This window comes from Polyodon spathula, chromosome 21, assembly GCF_017654505.1.
Source record: "Polyodon spathula isolate WHYD16114869_AA chromosome 21, ASM1765450v1, whole genome shotgun sequence".
Classification (NCBI taxonomy): domain Eukaryota; kingdom Metazoa; phylum Chordata; class Actinopteri; order Acipenseriformes; family Polyodontidae; genus Polyodon; species Polyodon spathula.
The window spans coordinates 13,658,334-13,673,506 of NC_054554.1; the positions used below are offsets into that span (position 1 = coordinate 13,658,334).

General features: G+C 39.6%; 1 protein-coding gene across 1 annotated transcript; it reads right to left on the bottom strand.

Annotated features, from left to right (window-relative positions):
- Positions 1 to 1,987: 1,987 nt before the first annotated feature.
- LOC121296700 (thyrotropin-releasing hormone receptor-like) lies at positions 1,988 to 14,156 on the bottom strand. Its single transcript, XM_041222471.1, has 3 exons — positions 13,777 to 14,156; positions 12,555 to 12,978; positions 1,988 to 2,410 (listed from the first exon to the last, which is right to left on the bottom strand). Exons 1-3 carry the CDS (start codon positions 14,154 to 14,156, stop codon positions 1,988 to 1,990), a joined length of 1,227 nt encoding a protein of 408 aa, XP_041078405.1.
- Between the last annotated feature and the right edge of the window lie 1,017 nt (positions 14,157 to 15,173).

Consider the following 15,173-nt stretch of genomic DNA (forward strand, 5'->3'; position numbering starts at 1 on the left):
GCTGATCTAAACAAAATAATTGGACACTACTAAAGTGGAGAGAAAATAACAAAAAAAATGATTACCGACTACTAAATTTAAAAACAAAAACAAACAAATATTGGTTTGCTGTAACCAAAGATTAATGAAGTTGGCTAGGTAGGCAAGATATATACAGCAAATGTTTTACATCACCCTATAGAAATAACACATTTTGCTTCATAGAGTCAAATGAAACCTGTTGAATAATGTAATGTTAACATATTGAATTGTTGAACTTTGTAGTTTTTCATATATTGACAAAAATTGAAAGATTTGAAAATTTCAAAATCTTACATGAAATATTGTACTATTATGGCTTCCTGTCGACTTTTGTGATATAATTTTGTAGTTAATTACTGTACATGATGTTAAATGAAATATCTAAATAATGTTAATGTTATAATATATATATATATATATATATATATATATATATATATATATATATATATATATATATATATAAATAAATTCATCCAACATGCAAAGCTTACATCATTCTGCTTAAAGTATATATTAAAAAGTTAAATTAAAAATTAAAGTGGGGGGGTGGGGGGTCTAGGTTGGCCAGGATGTCCTCGGCTTACCGCGCACCAGCAACCCCTGTAGTCTGGCCGGGCGCCTGTGGGTTTGCCTATTAGCTGCATGGTGAATCCACAGTGTGTAAAGAAGCAGTCGGCTGACGGCACACGCTTCAGAGGACAGCGTGTGTTCGTTTTCCCCGTTCCAGAGTCAGCACAGGGGTGGTAGCGGTAAGCCAAGCATAAATAAATAATAATTGGCCATTTCAAATTGGGAGAAAATAAAAAAATAATTGGCAACGACTAAATTTATATTAAAAAAAAAAAATTAAAGTACAAAGTTATATTAAAAAGACAGGAGGGCCTGTACAGTAGAGAGAGACTTTATGACCTTGAACTACCAAAAGATTCCCTCATTTAATAAGAGATAGCCTCCGGAGCAATTACGTTCTGCATTACTGCAACAAAATCAAATTCTTTACATTGTTTTGATGATGCTGGCAGGCCTCTGATCAAGTGTTTACAGCCCCCTTCTGTATATGGTAATGTTATCACGTTCGCCCAAGCTTGAAGAGAAGCCATTATCCCAGGTAATGTATATAGTTCTCATAAGTTAGTATTACTGAACAGAAAAGCCTATGACAAAGATATGATTTATTTTGAGAAATGTAAACTCCATCAGCTGCATCTTCCTGTAACACATTCATTGGACACTGTCAATTAAATGGAAAGAGATGGTTCATGTCACACAAGACAGCCAGTCGGAATTTTAGCGCTGCACCTATTTTGCTGCTAGGAGATTTGGACTTAGGGTTATCAAGGGGTGCCAAGCTGTCGATTTTGAGGAGGTGTCTGCAGATTTCAAGACCAGCTGAGCAAGGGATTAAGAAAAAAATATCAAAAGGTGTAAAACTTAGTATTAAAATGCCACTGGTCTTCTTTGAACAGAGTGGTAAGTAACTTCATTCAATGTAATTAAAAGCTGACTGAATGTTATCAATGGTTATTTACAGTAGCTGTTTCAATAATTTCAAATTGCTCTTCAATGCTGAGTGTTTCTTGTGTGGCTATTATTCAAATATTGTGTTTTTTTTCTTAAGCCTATTCATATGTTTTGACCATAGGTTCAGAAGCAGCTCATTAGTTCTGGTTGCCTTAGACATATGCAATACAGGCTAGAGAGGCAAAAGTGTCTTAATATTAATAAGTGCCAGTACCACATATAAGTATGACAGGCAACTGAAGAGCAGCTCCTGAACTCAAGTGAAACCACTTATCAAAAAATAAGAGGCAGCTGCTTGCTTTTAAAATAGAGAGAAAACACTTGCCTGCCTGTTTAAGATTGGCCAATTCCATTTTATTCAAACTAATATCGATGGTTAAATAGGCAGCATTGTGTGTTGCTAATGGACACTTTTTTTTACTGCATAAAAAAGAGAGAAATATTAAACCACACTGAAGTAAATCTTCTCGTCTACACCGACAGTGACCTGCAGCCTTTGGGAAGGACCCCGTTTTCCTTCTACCTCCTGTTTTTTGTTTGTTTTCTTCCCTTTCACCTCAGGGCTCCCGGTCACTGTGCCCCTCACCATACTGTAATTCACTGGTGTCAGGTACATGGTGCGTCTCTGTGTCTCCTCCTCCCCACACTTGCACAGCTTCTTGAAAGCTGATCTGAATTTCTGGGACATAAGGTTGTACACGATAGGATTGATGGCACTGTTGGCATAGATGCACATCCGGCAGAACAAGAGGAAACAGGCGTTCAGATAGGGCTTCTCAATGAAGGAGTTGACGAGGACCAGGGTTCGATAGGGCATCCACAGCAAGGCAAAGAGGATGACCACAACAGCTAGCATTTTAGTGACCTGAAAAATAAGAAGAAAAACATGAAGAGAACACATCATGTCATTTTAAAACCCCTGCTTTATGCACAAACCTGTGTGCGAGAGATTGTGTAAACAACCCTGACGTGTCATTTTGTGATATCAGAAAATTGACATTTAATCTGCCTTCATAACAAACGTAGATGAAGGTATTAGTGGACATGCCTTTTTGTTTTGTTAAATAAAATATCTAAATTATGTTCATATAGTTTTTTTTCTTTATTATTATGTCTCAATCTTAAAATTCTAGGTTATGCAAACCTTTTGGCCATAGCTGTAACTTCGAAAGTCATTTTATACATTTGTTTCACTTTATCTCTTGTCTTTATATGATGTTTGCAATTATTGCCTGTGGTCCTGTGGTCTCCTGGAGAATCCTAACTTCCTAGGATTGAACAGACTTCCTAATTTCATTAAAACCATGAGACAGGGTGAGCAGGTGTGACCAGCCAAGTTGAAAGGTTACTCCTTCACATGATTTTAATGGAATGAGGAAGTCTGTGGTGGACAGTTGGAATTTTCCAGACATTTTTTCAGTCATGTAAAGGCAGATACAGAGAAAAATTATAATAACTCAATGATAGATAAACAAAACCCATAACCTCACAAAATAATTTAAAAAAATAAATAAAAAATTAAAACATTATTTTCAAAATGAAAACAGGATAACAATTCATTCCATAGCACGTAATCTTCATTGATTTTGCTTCTTGCAAAAATAAATAAATAAATAAATAAATAATTGCCTTGCATGGTTCCCAGTCCTGTATTCTCTTTGTAACTTTTTGAAGGACTACATGCAGAAAAGAAAATATGCCCTTTGTTTACGAGTTTAAATGTGGCAATACATCTCAATCTGCTTGTCCCTTTGTATCAATCAATTTTTGTGAGAAAGCTATTTACAGAATTAAATCCTTCTTCCTGTCTTTGCTAAAGATGTCTCACGGCAACATAATTCCTGTTCAGTATCTCTGTCATCTAACATCCCTTTTCTGTGTCAGCTGTTTGTGATAAATGTAATTAAATTCTCTACTGTTGCACTGCAGAATGGTGCAATCATTAATAAAAAGAATACAATTCACAAAATGAAAGCCCTCTGGGGTCTATCCCAACACTTATTTCTAGTACATTTTAATTACATTTATCCCTACTGTCTCCCATTTCCTTACTACAGCTGACCCTTTCTTTTCTATTTCTGAATGTTGATATGTACAGTCGGACAAGTTCTTACTGTTTTTAGGGTGTCATCTCTTTCATGTTTTGTATCAGTCCTGCAAAGCTCAACTGAATGGGCTTTTATGTTACCCAGTCGCTACTGGATTCATTACAAATATGTTCTATTGAATACAAAGAACAACCACACAATGAAGCTTGGAGTAGAGTAAGAGGTTATACCTCTTTTAACAGACTCATTGCTGACATGCTATTAAGATCTTCTTGCATTCAGCTCACCATACACCTGACAGACCACTTTGTATTTAATGTGCAAAGTAGTGAACTTGCATTAATATGGCACTGTAACAAAGTGCCCGCCCCTGTGTATATTATCTGTTATGTGTTGCGTGTGGTGTGTTTAAATGTTGGTGTATAGACATTGGTACACGGGATATAAACGGGTCTGTGTAACACGAGTGTTTAAAAATGTATATGTGTATTTAAGCACGAGGATTGCACAGCACTTCACGTGCAAGTAAAATGTAGTAATATGTGAGCACGGGGAATTGCACTTTATTAATTCACGTGCTGGGATTCAAGTGAATAATTAATTGGTAATTGAATCCCAGCACAATAGTATATATAGATGCACGTTGGCACATACTGGGGGTTGGGTGTTCGGTGAGCGGAGAACGGGATTGGAGACGGAGGAAATTAGTAGTAGTAGTCTGTTTTCGTTTGTCTATTTATTTTGGCGTAGAGTGCCGTGTCCTGTGTTTTTCGTGTTTGTGTAAACCTTTTATTTTGTAATAAACCGGCGCCAACAGGCGTCTTCATCATTTCATTTCATCCGTCCTGTGTTTTGTATATTTCATTACCTTTCCTGGTTCTGACGCCGCCCACTTCGGCCGTCTCTGTGACAGGCACCTATAGCTCAAAAAAGCTTCACAGTTGAACCATTGACAAGCAGCTCCCCTTGAATTGGAAAGATGGATGCACACAGCTAATTAGCCTTCATTTTGTGTCCTAGATACTGATGCCTGGTGTTGTATGTATATGTGTGTGTGTGTGTGTGTGTGTGTGTGTGTGTGTGTGTGTGTGTGTGTATATATATATATATATATATATATATATATATATATATATATATATATATATATATATTATATTTAATTTAGACGTTGCCAATTATTTTTTATTTTCTCCCAATTTGAAAATGGCCAATTATTATTTAGGCTCAGATCACCACTACCACCACTACGCTGACTAAGGAGCGGTGAAGACGAACACACGCTGTCCTCCGAAACGTGTGCCGTCAGCCGACCGCTTCTTTACACACTGCGGATTTACCTTGCAGCCAACCAGGAGCTACAGCATGGAAGGACAACGCAGCTCCTGGGCAGCTAACAGGCAAGCCCGCAGGCGCCCGGCCAGACTACAGGGGTCACTGGTGTGCGGTGAACCGAGGACACCCTGGCCGACTTAGACCAGCAAATTGAGTGCCGCCTCCTGGTAACTCGGCTGTGGAATAGCCCAGACAAGAACCGGTGACGTCCAGGCTATAGGGCGCATCCTGCACTCACGGAGAGATATTGATATCATCACATGGAAGCTGGCGTATGTATATGTAATGCGTGATGAACTATTAAGACTGCTTCACAAATGTAGAACTCTATGACCAGAGAGCACATCAAGGATTCATTATGAACATTTAACAATGCATTACTTTTCCTTGAATGTTTTAATTTGTTTCTTCTTTACATAAATTTTTTTAACTATGAAGCCTAGCCTTTATTCTTCTTCCTTTGAGAATATGAATAAATGTAATAATAGTATGGATTGTTAGTTTTCTTTTTGTTTTATAACAAATACACATTTATGATCAATTTGAATTACTTAAACATACATAATATTAATTGTTAATCTCTTTTCATCATGAATCTAGGGTAATTAAGCCAGAATCGTTAGTTCTTATTGAGATATTGTGTTTATTATGGTTAATAATTATGAGCTATAATGGGTATTTTCTTTAATGGTAATTGGTGAGGACACAGTTGTGACATAACAACGGAAATATGCATGACATGAATGATCTTAATAAAGGCATAAATACAGCTGGCCTTCCTCCCAATCACAATACAATAACAATACAGAGAAAGATCTTCATTAGGGGTTTTTTTATTTTTTATTTTAGAGTGACCAATCATTAATTTTATTTATTTTTCCCTAATTTGGAATGTCCAATTATGTTTTTTCTCCTCACTACAGCGAGTTCCCACACAGTACAGATGCTCTGAGAACGTGTGAGCGTCCTCCAGTCTCACAAGCTTAAAGCCAGAATCGCTTTTACGCCCAAGCAGTCCAGAGCAGAGTTGAGTGGGTTACTGATCCCAGAGAATCAGCCCAGCCCTGGATTATTATTTGGTCACCAGACCTGGATATAAAAAGAAAACTTATTTCCAAACTGTATTACAAACCTCTCTGTTTGCTTAATTACGCACTGCATCACTCTTGCACCTGTACCCAATCACCACTTTGCCACACAGCTTTAGAGCCTAAAATAAAGACTTGAGAGATTAGCTTTGGCTTATATATATATATATATATATATATATATATATATATATATATATATATATATATATATATATATATCCATGAATCATCCTTCTTTTCAGACAGAGGACAGAAGAGGTGAGTAAACTGATATGCTGTCATTATTTCAACCAACTTCTTGACAATAGCCTTACAGCATAATACAGTGGTGATTTCTCCCTGCCTTTATAAGGGCAAAGGCTTTTGTTTCAATAAAAAGCAGTTTTATTTATTATATCAGTATGGCAGTTACCAGCTCTAGCTTAGTGACAGCAGTAATTTGAGGCTGTGAGGTTCATTGTGCTGTCAGCGGGAGAACAAATCCGTCCTTTGGAAATGCAAAGTGGTTCCTACCCTTTCGCTAGGAGCAACAGCCCTCTCCCTGGCATGCATTTTCAAAAAAGTTATTATTGTTTAACACTGGGCATGCATTGATAGATAAGATTTAGAGAACACATCCTAAAGAAGTATGTAGCAAATCAGGAAGAGGTTGGAATCAGAGTTTTATGTTCAGTGTTTCTGTTTATATATCTTTTGATTAAGTGAGTCATCCAGTGAAGCCCACTTTGACTATTTTTACAGATACAGTAGCTGATATATGACATAACTGTGTTTCATACAAAGGTGTCACTTCCCTCATCACACTCCAAATGGTAGCATCATCCCTCTCATGGCTCCCTTTTTATTAATTTTTATTCATATAAAATATAATATATTTTCAAGTGTAGTTTTTAAATATTTTTTTAAAATAGTTTTTAAAGGGGCTCGCACCTGGCCTGCTATGGTAGAATCCACCAGCGGAAACTGCTCTAGTCCCAGCGCCCCCGTGCCCATCAAGGAGGCCAGCAGGGCTGCATGTTTTGAGACACTCGGCGCCAAGGTTGGTTGGTACCTGGTCCTGCACCTCCTCCAGGAAGTTCGGAAACACAAGAAAAAGCTGGGTGGGTCGAGGTTTGCGCCGGTCTGAACGTCGAACAGTACTGCTCAGGCGCTGCCTTCCAGGGAACCTGGAGGAAGTTGGAGGCTTGCTCCATGAGTGCTCGAACCAAGCTCAACAGAGGGGTAACCTCAGTCTCTGAGGCAACCTCAGAGCTGGGGCCCATCTCCTGGGTGACTTCCTATGCTTCTGTCTCTTGCTGCTCCAAAGAGTCCCCAACGAGATCACATTTTTGTCCTCCTCAATCATTGCCTTGTCGCGGTCTGAGACATCCATGACCACCAGGATGGTTGGGGTCGATACCGGGGCAGATGCCAGAGGTGGAGCTGGGTCAGTTTGCTTTGCTCACTTACTGTTCCTCGAGGGAGACCGTGAGCGGCTGAGGGCTCGGTGGGCTGACTTCCGAGCACACAGTATACCCTGTGATGGGCCAGAAGACAGGTAGAGGAGTGGAGAAGGTGGGGCTCCCAATACTGCAGAGGGCTCAGCCGAGCTGGCTGAGGAAGCCGCTTCTGTGAACTCTGCAAGCCTCCTGCACAGGGTCCGAGTATGGGATGCTGTGCAGATCGAACAGAACATCTCATCTCCTAAGGCAGAGGAGATGTGCTGCACCTCCAAGCACTTGACATACAGGAGGTGTTGTGGGGGAAGCATCCCTCCACAGGATGTGCAAGGGTGGAACTTGGACATTGTGTTTCCCGGATTGTCTTCACTAGGGGTGCCTGGGCATCACTGCACCGAGGCACCGAACCATTGAGGCACCGAGACTTTGGGCCACTGAAAGCACAGAGGGTACCGATGCGGGAGCAATCACGTGCCGAGGGCGTTGAAGCACCGAGGCGTCAAGGTTCTGTGGCCGAAAACTGCCTAAGCACCGAGGTATCAAGGCTCTGAGGCATCGAATCACCAAGGGCATTGAAGGTATCGATGCAAGGAGTGTCTGAGCACCGACGCGTCAAAGCACCGAGGCGTCAAGGTGCTGGGGCACTGAAGGCGCCGAAGCACAGAGGTACCAAGGCTCTGAGGCACCAAAGCACCAAAGGTAATGATGCAGGGAGTGCCTATGCACCGAAGGAATTGAGACTGTGGAGCACCGAGGGTGTCAAAGCACCGAGGCATCAAGCCTCTGAGGCATCAAAGCACCGAGGCATCAAGCCTCTGAGGCATCAAAGCACCGAGGGCACCAAGGGTATTGATGCAGGGAGTGCCTGTGCACTGAAGGCACCAAAGCACTGAGACGTCGAGGCTCTGAACAACTGAGGGTGTCATAGCACCAGTGCACAGAGGCTACAAGGCACCTATGCACCTAGTGCACCGATTCAGGGAGAGTCCAAGCACCAAGCGTGCTGATGCATTGAGCGCACCAAGTGCACCGACGGCACCAATGCAGGGAGTGTCTAAGCTCCGAGGCACCGAGGCTCGGTGGCACCCAGACACAGAGGGCACCGAAGCACAAGGCACTGGGGCACTGAAGGTACGAAGGGCACTGAAGGCACGAGCACCAGGGGCGTAAGCACCAAGGTCACTGGGCCGGGTGTCTAGTCTGTACCGCGTGCAGTCACACAACCAAGGCAGCGTCTAGCATCCAACAGTGTGGAGTACTATCTACAGATGGTTGTGGTCAAGACCGCATGTAGTCGCACAACTGTAGCAGTGCGTAGCTTACAGTGGTGTGGAGCAAAGCCTGCAGACAGTATGCAAAAAAAAAGAGAGACAGAAGAGAGATTCTTCAGTGGGCTATTCAGACCTAGAGGAGGAAGCACACATTATTATTCATTGTTTAACGGAGTGCAGTTGTGCAGCGTTTAGCTCAGTCCTCAGTTTCTGATTCCGGGGACTTCCAGCAAAAATTGCAGTGGAATTTGCAGGAACTCGAAGTGAGAGCTTATACAAGACTCAATCACGCAAATGGAGAGGTTAGTTGTAACTACCTTAACAACCTGATTGTGAGAGGCAAAAGAGAACTTCATCTCTGCAGAATGACTACTTATTCACTCGGTAGGGGTGGGACTGAGGACGTCACTCCACGGAGGGGCCTATCAGCAGCTCTGACATAAAATGCTCAGTAAATACCTGACTTGCGGTAAGTTGTTAGTTGTCTTCCAATTGAAAGGGAACTCATACAATCCAAACAATAATTTCTCATTTTGTTTCCATTCAGAAAGAAAGAAACCCCATTCATGACATCAGCCATATTATACTGCTTTCCAACCGTGCTTTATTCTCAATATCCATACAGTTGATGTCACCTGTTTGAAAAAATCATACCTGAGACTGGCTTGGAATTTACTACAAAGTCATTTCAAAATGGTGACAACACAATGGCCACCCTTTTTCAGCCATTTAACTGTATTGTCTTCATTAACCTTTTCCGTCTTTTGAATTTAAATGACAATGGATTGAATAAAGTTGTTTTAAAAAAAAAAAAACTTGTACTGTATATTAACATTAAAACAGCATATAAAAGAAATATAGGACTGCGAGCATCTGTGTATATTAAAACAGACCTCGAACATCCATAGATGTTCGCTATCCTCTAAACCAGGGGTTCCCAAAGTTTTGGTGAAGTTTTGCATGGGTGGGGGGCCGCATAAAAAAATATACCACTCATGAAACTGAAATATGTCCCAAATAATACCTTTTTATTTCCTACATATTTTTTTTATTTAAATTAGGAATGTATATTACTACCATTGCAACACCAGCAGCTTTGAAATGTATTTGTATTTTATCCTGTGTCTTGGTGCCACAACAGGCTTAGGTTTGAGCACCAATATCATGCTATCACATCTTACATGCCCTGGTCACAACTATTAAAGAAGGTAATACCGAAATAGGAACTCTTCAAACTATACCAATTAAACTCTTTTGTGGGTTATTCTTCAGTAGCGAGGCAGAATGCATCTTGACTTGTACAACTAACCACTTCACTAAGAGCTGAATGTATGTACAGTGAACTCGGCTTAATTCAAATCTCTGGGGATCATACAAATAGTTTGAGATGTGCAAAATTAGAATTAAACTAACTATGTAAATCGTTCCATGGTGTGGACATTTAGAGCTATTTCCATAGTAAATGTGCAGAAATAAAACACAGATGCTACGCTACTCTATTTTTCCTTGATGTTTTTATGTATTTTTTCATTCTGAAATCAACAAAATAATCACACAATTCTATTTAAAGTGCAGCATTATTTATTCATAAATTATCTGCCATTAAATTGGTGCTTCTTATGCAATTACATACGATTGCCACATGACATCCTACTGGCTACTGTACTGTAGCCTAACTGTAGTCTTCTTCAGAAACACTGTACATAAAAGAAATGTAACAGTAACAATTTTAAACTGTAGCCGGTACTGATCTACAATAGTACTTTCCTAACAAAAGATCCAAGTTGAACACCAAAACTACAATACTGTGCAAAGAGCATTTTCCCGATGTAGTTGAAGCTGAATACAGTTTTGTTCTTAAAATAATAAAATAAAATCTACAACAGAAAAAGTGCCTGGATACTGAACTGAAACGTTTCTTGCAGTCGCTCTGTTAACATTATTGAAGCCAGCTAGCTGCTTCAGCTGTCTAAACCCTTACAAAAATAAACCGCAGTACTAATGCAGATATACTGCAGTTAATTGTAGTACAATGCAGTTGTACTGCAGTTGTTTATTTGTACTGCAGTACACATGGAGTACATCTGTAGTACAATGCAGTAGTACTGCAGTAATATATGTTCTACTACAGTACAACTGCAGTATACATGGAGTACATACACAGTTTAACAACGTATTATTGCAGTATTATTGCAGTAATGTTATTTTGTGAACTATGAATGTGAAATATATGCTGTAATGGAAATATGAAATGTTTACATTGTCTGTTCTGTATTATTACATTACAATACAATACACCAGAGTGCAGTGTAGTACAATGGCAGACATAATAATAATAATAATAATAATAATAATAATAATAATAATAATTAGAAACATGGATTAGTTAATTCCCTCAGTATGTGTCCTTGAGCGGGAATAAGCGAACAGTGTATCTCTGCCCTCGCGGGTCGCATTTGTCACTGTTGAGTGAGCTAACATCTTCTTGTGCTAAATGGTAACGGCGGTTTTAATTTGAGACTGATCTGGATATGTGGACAAAGGAATGGACAAAACAAAGATGAATAGCGCATTTTGTTCTTTTGGATTTCTATTTTGAGAAATTGTCCCACACATGTCACATATCTGACTTAAAAGATGAACCAATAAAGCTGACTAATGAGAACTTGAACGATTGGAAGAGAGATGACGAAGTTACGGTCAACTGGCGAGCAAAATCTGTGGAAGAAAAATGTGTTGTGTGCTACAATTTAGTGTTGTATAACCCCATTTTTACAGTCTGTAGGCGTAATTATAGTTTTTTATATATATATATATATATATATATATATATATATATATATATATATATATATATATATATATATTGTAAAAGATCCTTTCACTTTTCACGTTCGTTGCCCCTTTCAAAGTAGACCCAGGACACAGAAATGGAATTGATTTAAGTGCTGACGCACACTTTTAATAAACACCAATCAACTAAATTAAACAAAACAAACAAACACCTAGCTCCTTCTTGGAGCACTAACTATACAGTCTGGAACCTAACTCAACCAGGACAGCTAAGCTGTTTACCTGTAACCCAAACACAACTCACAAAGTTTAACACAGCACTTTACCTTGACTGCTTGGAAGCGGACCACACCTTCTGCCTCCCTACGCACAGCAGCCTGGAACAGACTGGCTGCCTCTCTTAAATACCCTGCACCTGGCTCTAATTTACAACTACCATCAGGTGCAGGGGATTACTAAACAATTAAACCATTACACAATTAAACCCCATAATACCCAAATGTGCATTCTCACAAGGTTTTTAGCAGGGAAGGATTTTAACCCCCTCCCTGGTACCTTACAATATATAATCGAAATTTACGAAAAAATTGAAAGAGGTATCAACATTGCTAATGTTCCAGTTGTTGCAATGCCTGAGGAGTTGGGGAAAGGTAGGCGAGGGGTAGGTGAGGACAAAGCATAACTTATAGTTTGCTTAAAGTAAGTATAGATTTCTACAGAAATGTTAATTAATCACTTTACACTAAGTTTATCTGTGCTAAATTGTTTTAGTAACTTTGCTCCTAAAACAGAAATGCAAACTTTTGACGGCAACTTTAACAATGGCAATGGTACTGCATTCCTACATTCCTGCTTTCCTACTGCAGTAAAGAAACTGCAATGGTACTTTGTGGGGCCTCACAAAACGTCCTCGCAGGCCGTACTTTGGGAATCCCTGCTCTAAACCTATATTGTAACCAATGTATAATGATACACTTCGGACCTTACTGTCTCGTTAAACCCCTAGTCCATGGGAGAGTTTAAAATCTCTACCTGCTTTCTTGAAGAGGGTGCTCTCTTGGTCTGGGGGCGATTAGTGGTTTTACTGCTGCCAGGTTCTGATCCATTCTTCTGCTTTCCACTCTTGTCTCCCCAGCGCTTAGTGGTGGTGTCATCCTGATTTGGGAGGGGGTTGAGAAACAAGATGCGCGCGATCAGCCCATAGAGTACGATGGCCACAAGCAAGGGGGTGACGTAGAAGATGGCAAAGTCAATGAGGTAGATGGGCAGATAGAGATCCCGAGACACTTTGTACCCGCACTCAACTTTGTTATCTTTGTTGACGTTGATGTCGACCAGGAAAAACCACAACATGCAGTAGACTGAGGTCAGGACCCAGACAAAGGCAATGATGCGCTTGGCTCTTGATACTGTGCACACTGTCTGCGCTCTTATTGGATGGCAAATGGCGATGTACCTTTAAAAGAGAGAGTGGCAAGCAGAGGTGTTAGAGTGCTCTCTCATTTCATGATTTTTTAATGTCTTTTTTTATGTATCCTGATGTTGATTATTTTAAGTAAATCGTGTAGGCTCACATTCTAAAACTCATTCCTTTGAATCTGAAGAGAAATGTCAAAAGCAGCACCAATGCACTATTCAGCTACAAGACGAAGCAGGTGTATGTGCTAAGGTATGTGATATCAAAGTATTTTTCTGGTTTCACTTTGTAATGTTTCTATTTCAGCCATTACATGTCTTCAGACCTCCATGGTCTCAATAGAATTCAAAGAATTATGTCTAACCTCAGAGTACATATGGTACACCAGAGTATACCCATTAATCTGTCCCCACTGGATGTAAGATATACCACAGTTTTAAGGGTGGCCAAAGTTGGCCCTTCCAGTCATGGCTTTTGTTCCAACCATTTTCTAAATTGTTTGATTGAACCAATTAAACCTCCATCCAGGCACTGAAGTAGTTAATTATCTGATTTATCTATTTCTTACATCCAGTAGTGTTACAGGTGGACATGTTTATAGTTACACTCTGATGTATCAGAGGTACCAGATGGGTTATCACTATCCTCTGTGTTAAAGTGATTGTAGCTAACAAAATAATTCCATAAATCTTCCCTGTTTTGAATATAGGACCTCAAACATGCAGTTTTGAAAGAAAGACATGTAATAGTAAATGTGTATTTTCATTTTAAAAGACTATATCTGGCTACTACAGTAGGTTAAAGAAATTTCTGTTTCATAGTAGGGGAAAGCCTTACCTTTCCACAGTGAAGGCTGTGATGGAACAGGAGGATACATTAATTCCAAGATACTGGAAGTAGGTTATACCCAGGCAGCCAGCATGCCCATAGACCCAAGTCCCAGAGAGGCTGTCTGAGATGTTGGGCAGCCCAGCCGCAACCAGCACCATGAGGTCAGCCACGGCCAGGCTCACAAGGTAGCAGTTTGTGGGGGTATGCATGTGACGAGTGGTGAGGACCACCAAGACCACCATCATGTTGCCAGTGATGCCTATCCCACAGATGAGCAGCACCAGAAACACAGAGATGGTTTTGTATTCAATGGACCTGAACACAGAGTCCGTGCCAGTAACTAGCGAGACATTGGTGGGCGTTTCAAACCTACTGCTGTTTTCCATTATTTCCTTTAAGGATGTTTATCTGAGTTGTTAACGGAATGCTTTTTAATTCCAGTTTACTTCTGAATCATTAAATGTTAAGCCTTCTCTTTCTATTTCACTGAAAAATGAAAAAAAAAAAAACATTGATTAGCCATTAATGATTAATGCGTCAGTGAATCTGTATTCATGTAAGAAATTTACAGGGATTTTGTACATTGAAGCAGTATGTCAAAATTGTAATGAACACATGCAATTTGTATCATGACTATGAAATTAAATACTTTATAATACCATTATTTATTGCAGAAATCTCTTTTGGAACAGAAAGAATAATCTTAATCTTGTGATATTTTAGTAAAACAATGTGAAAGTACCATTTTCTAATCAGCAGGAGCAAAAATGTTTTATTAGGGTGGCAGTCAAAAGGTTGAGAAAAGACTAATTTTAGAAATACTAAAAGAGAAAGTTCTGTAAATTTAATGGGAAACATTACAGGTAAAATTGTCTGATAGGATATCGTCTGGTATGAATGTCTGGCTTTTAGCCGAGACGTTTGTCATTGAATGTAAAAACGTTCTTTTCTAGTATTTCTAAATTTAGCACTGTTTACTGTTTTATAGCTATGGATGAAACATTGACTTTAACTGTTAGGTGTGTATCTGTCTTAGATTCTAAGATTGCCCTTGCTGGTATCCTTTTCTATGTCATGCAGTGATTAGTCCACAGGCACAGACTTGCTACTATAGAGGGCATTGTAAGTCTTCAAAGCAAGTATTCTATAAATTGTTGTCCTGGAAGATTCCTAATTGTTAGTTTATCTAGCAGGCAATTGTTATAACTTCCATCAATCATGTCAGGATTGTCTTAAATTATTTTTTTGTGTCTCAACGGTTCTCTTCCCAGGTCAATAAATTACATGGAATTGAACTGCAAAAAGTAATTTTACTGAAATCATCGTTGTCAGGTGAGCGAGAGGTATGGGCGATTTGAACAGGATCTGTACCCCGCCAAGGGTGTTATGGGATGTCAAGCACA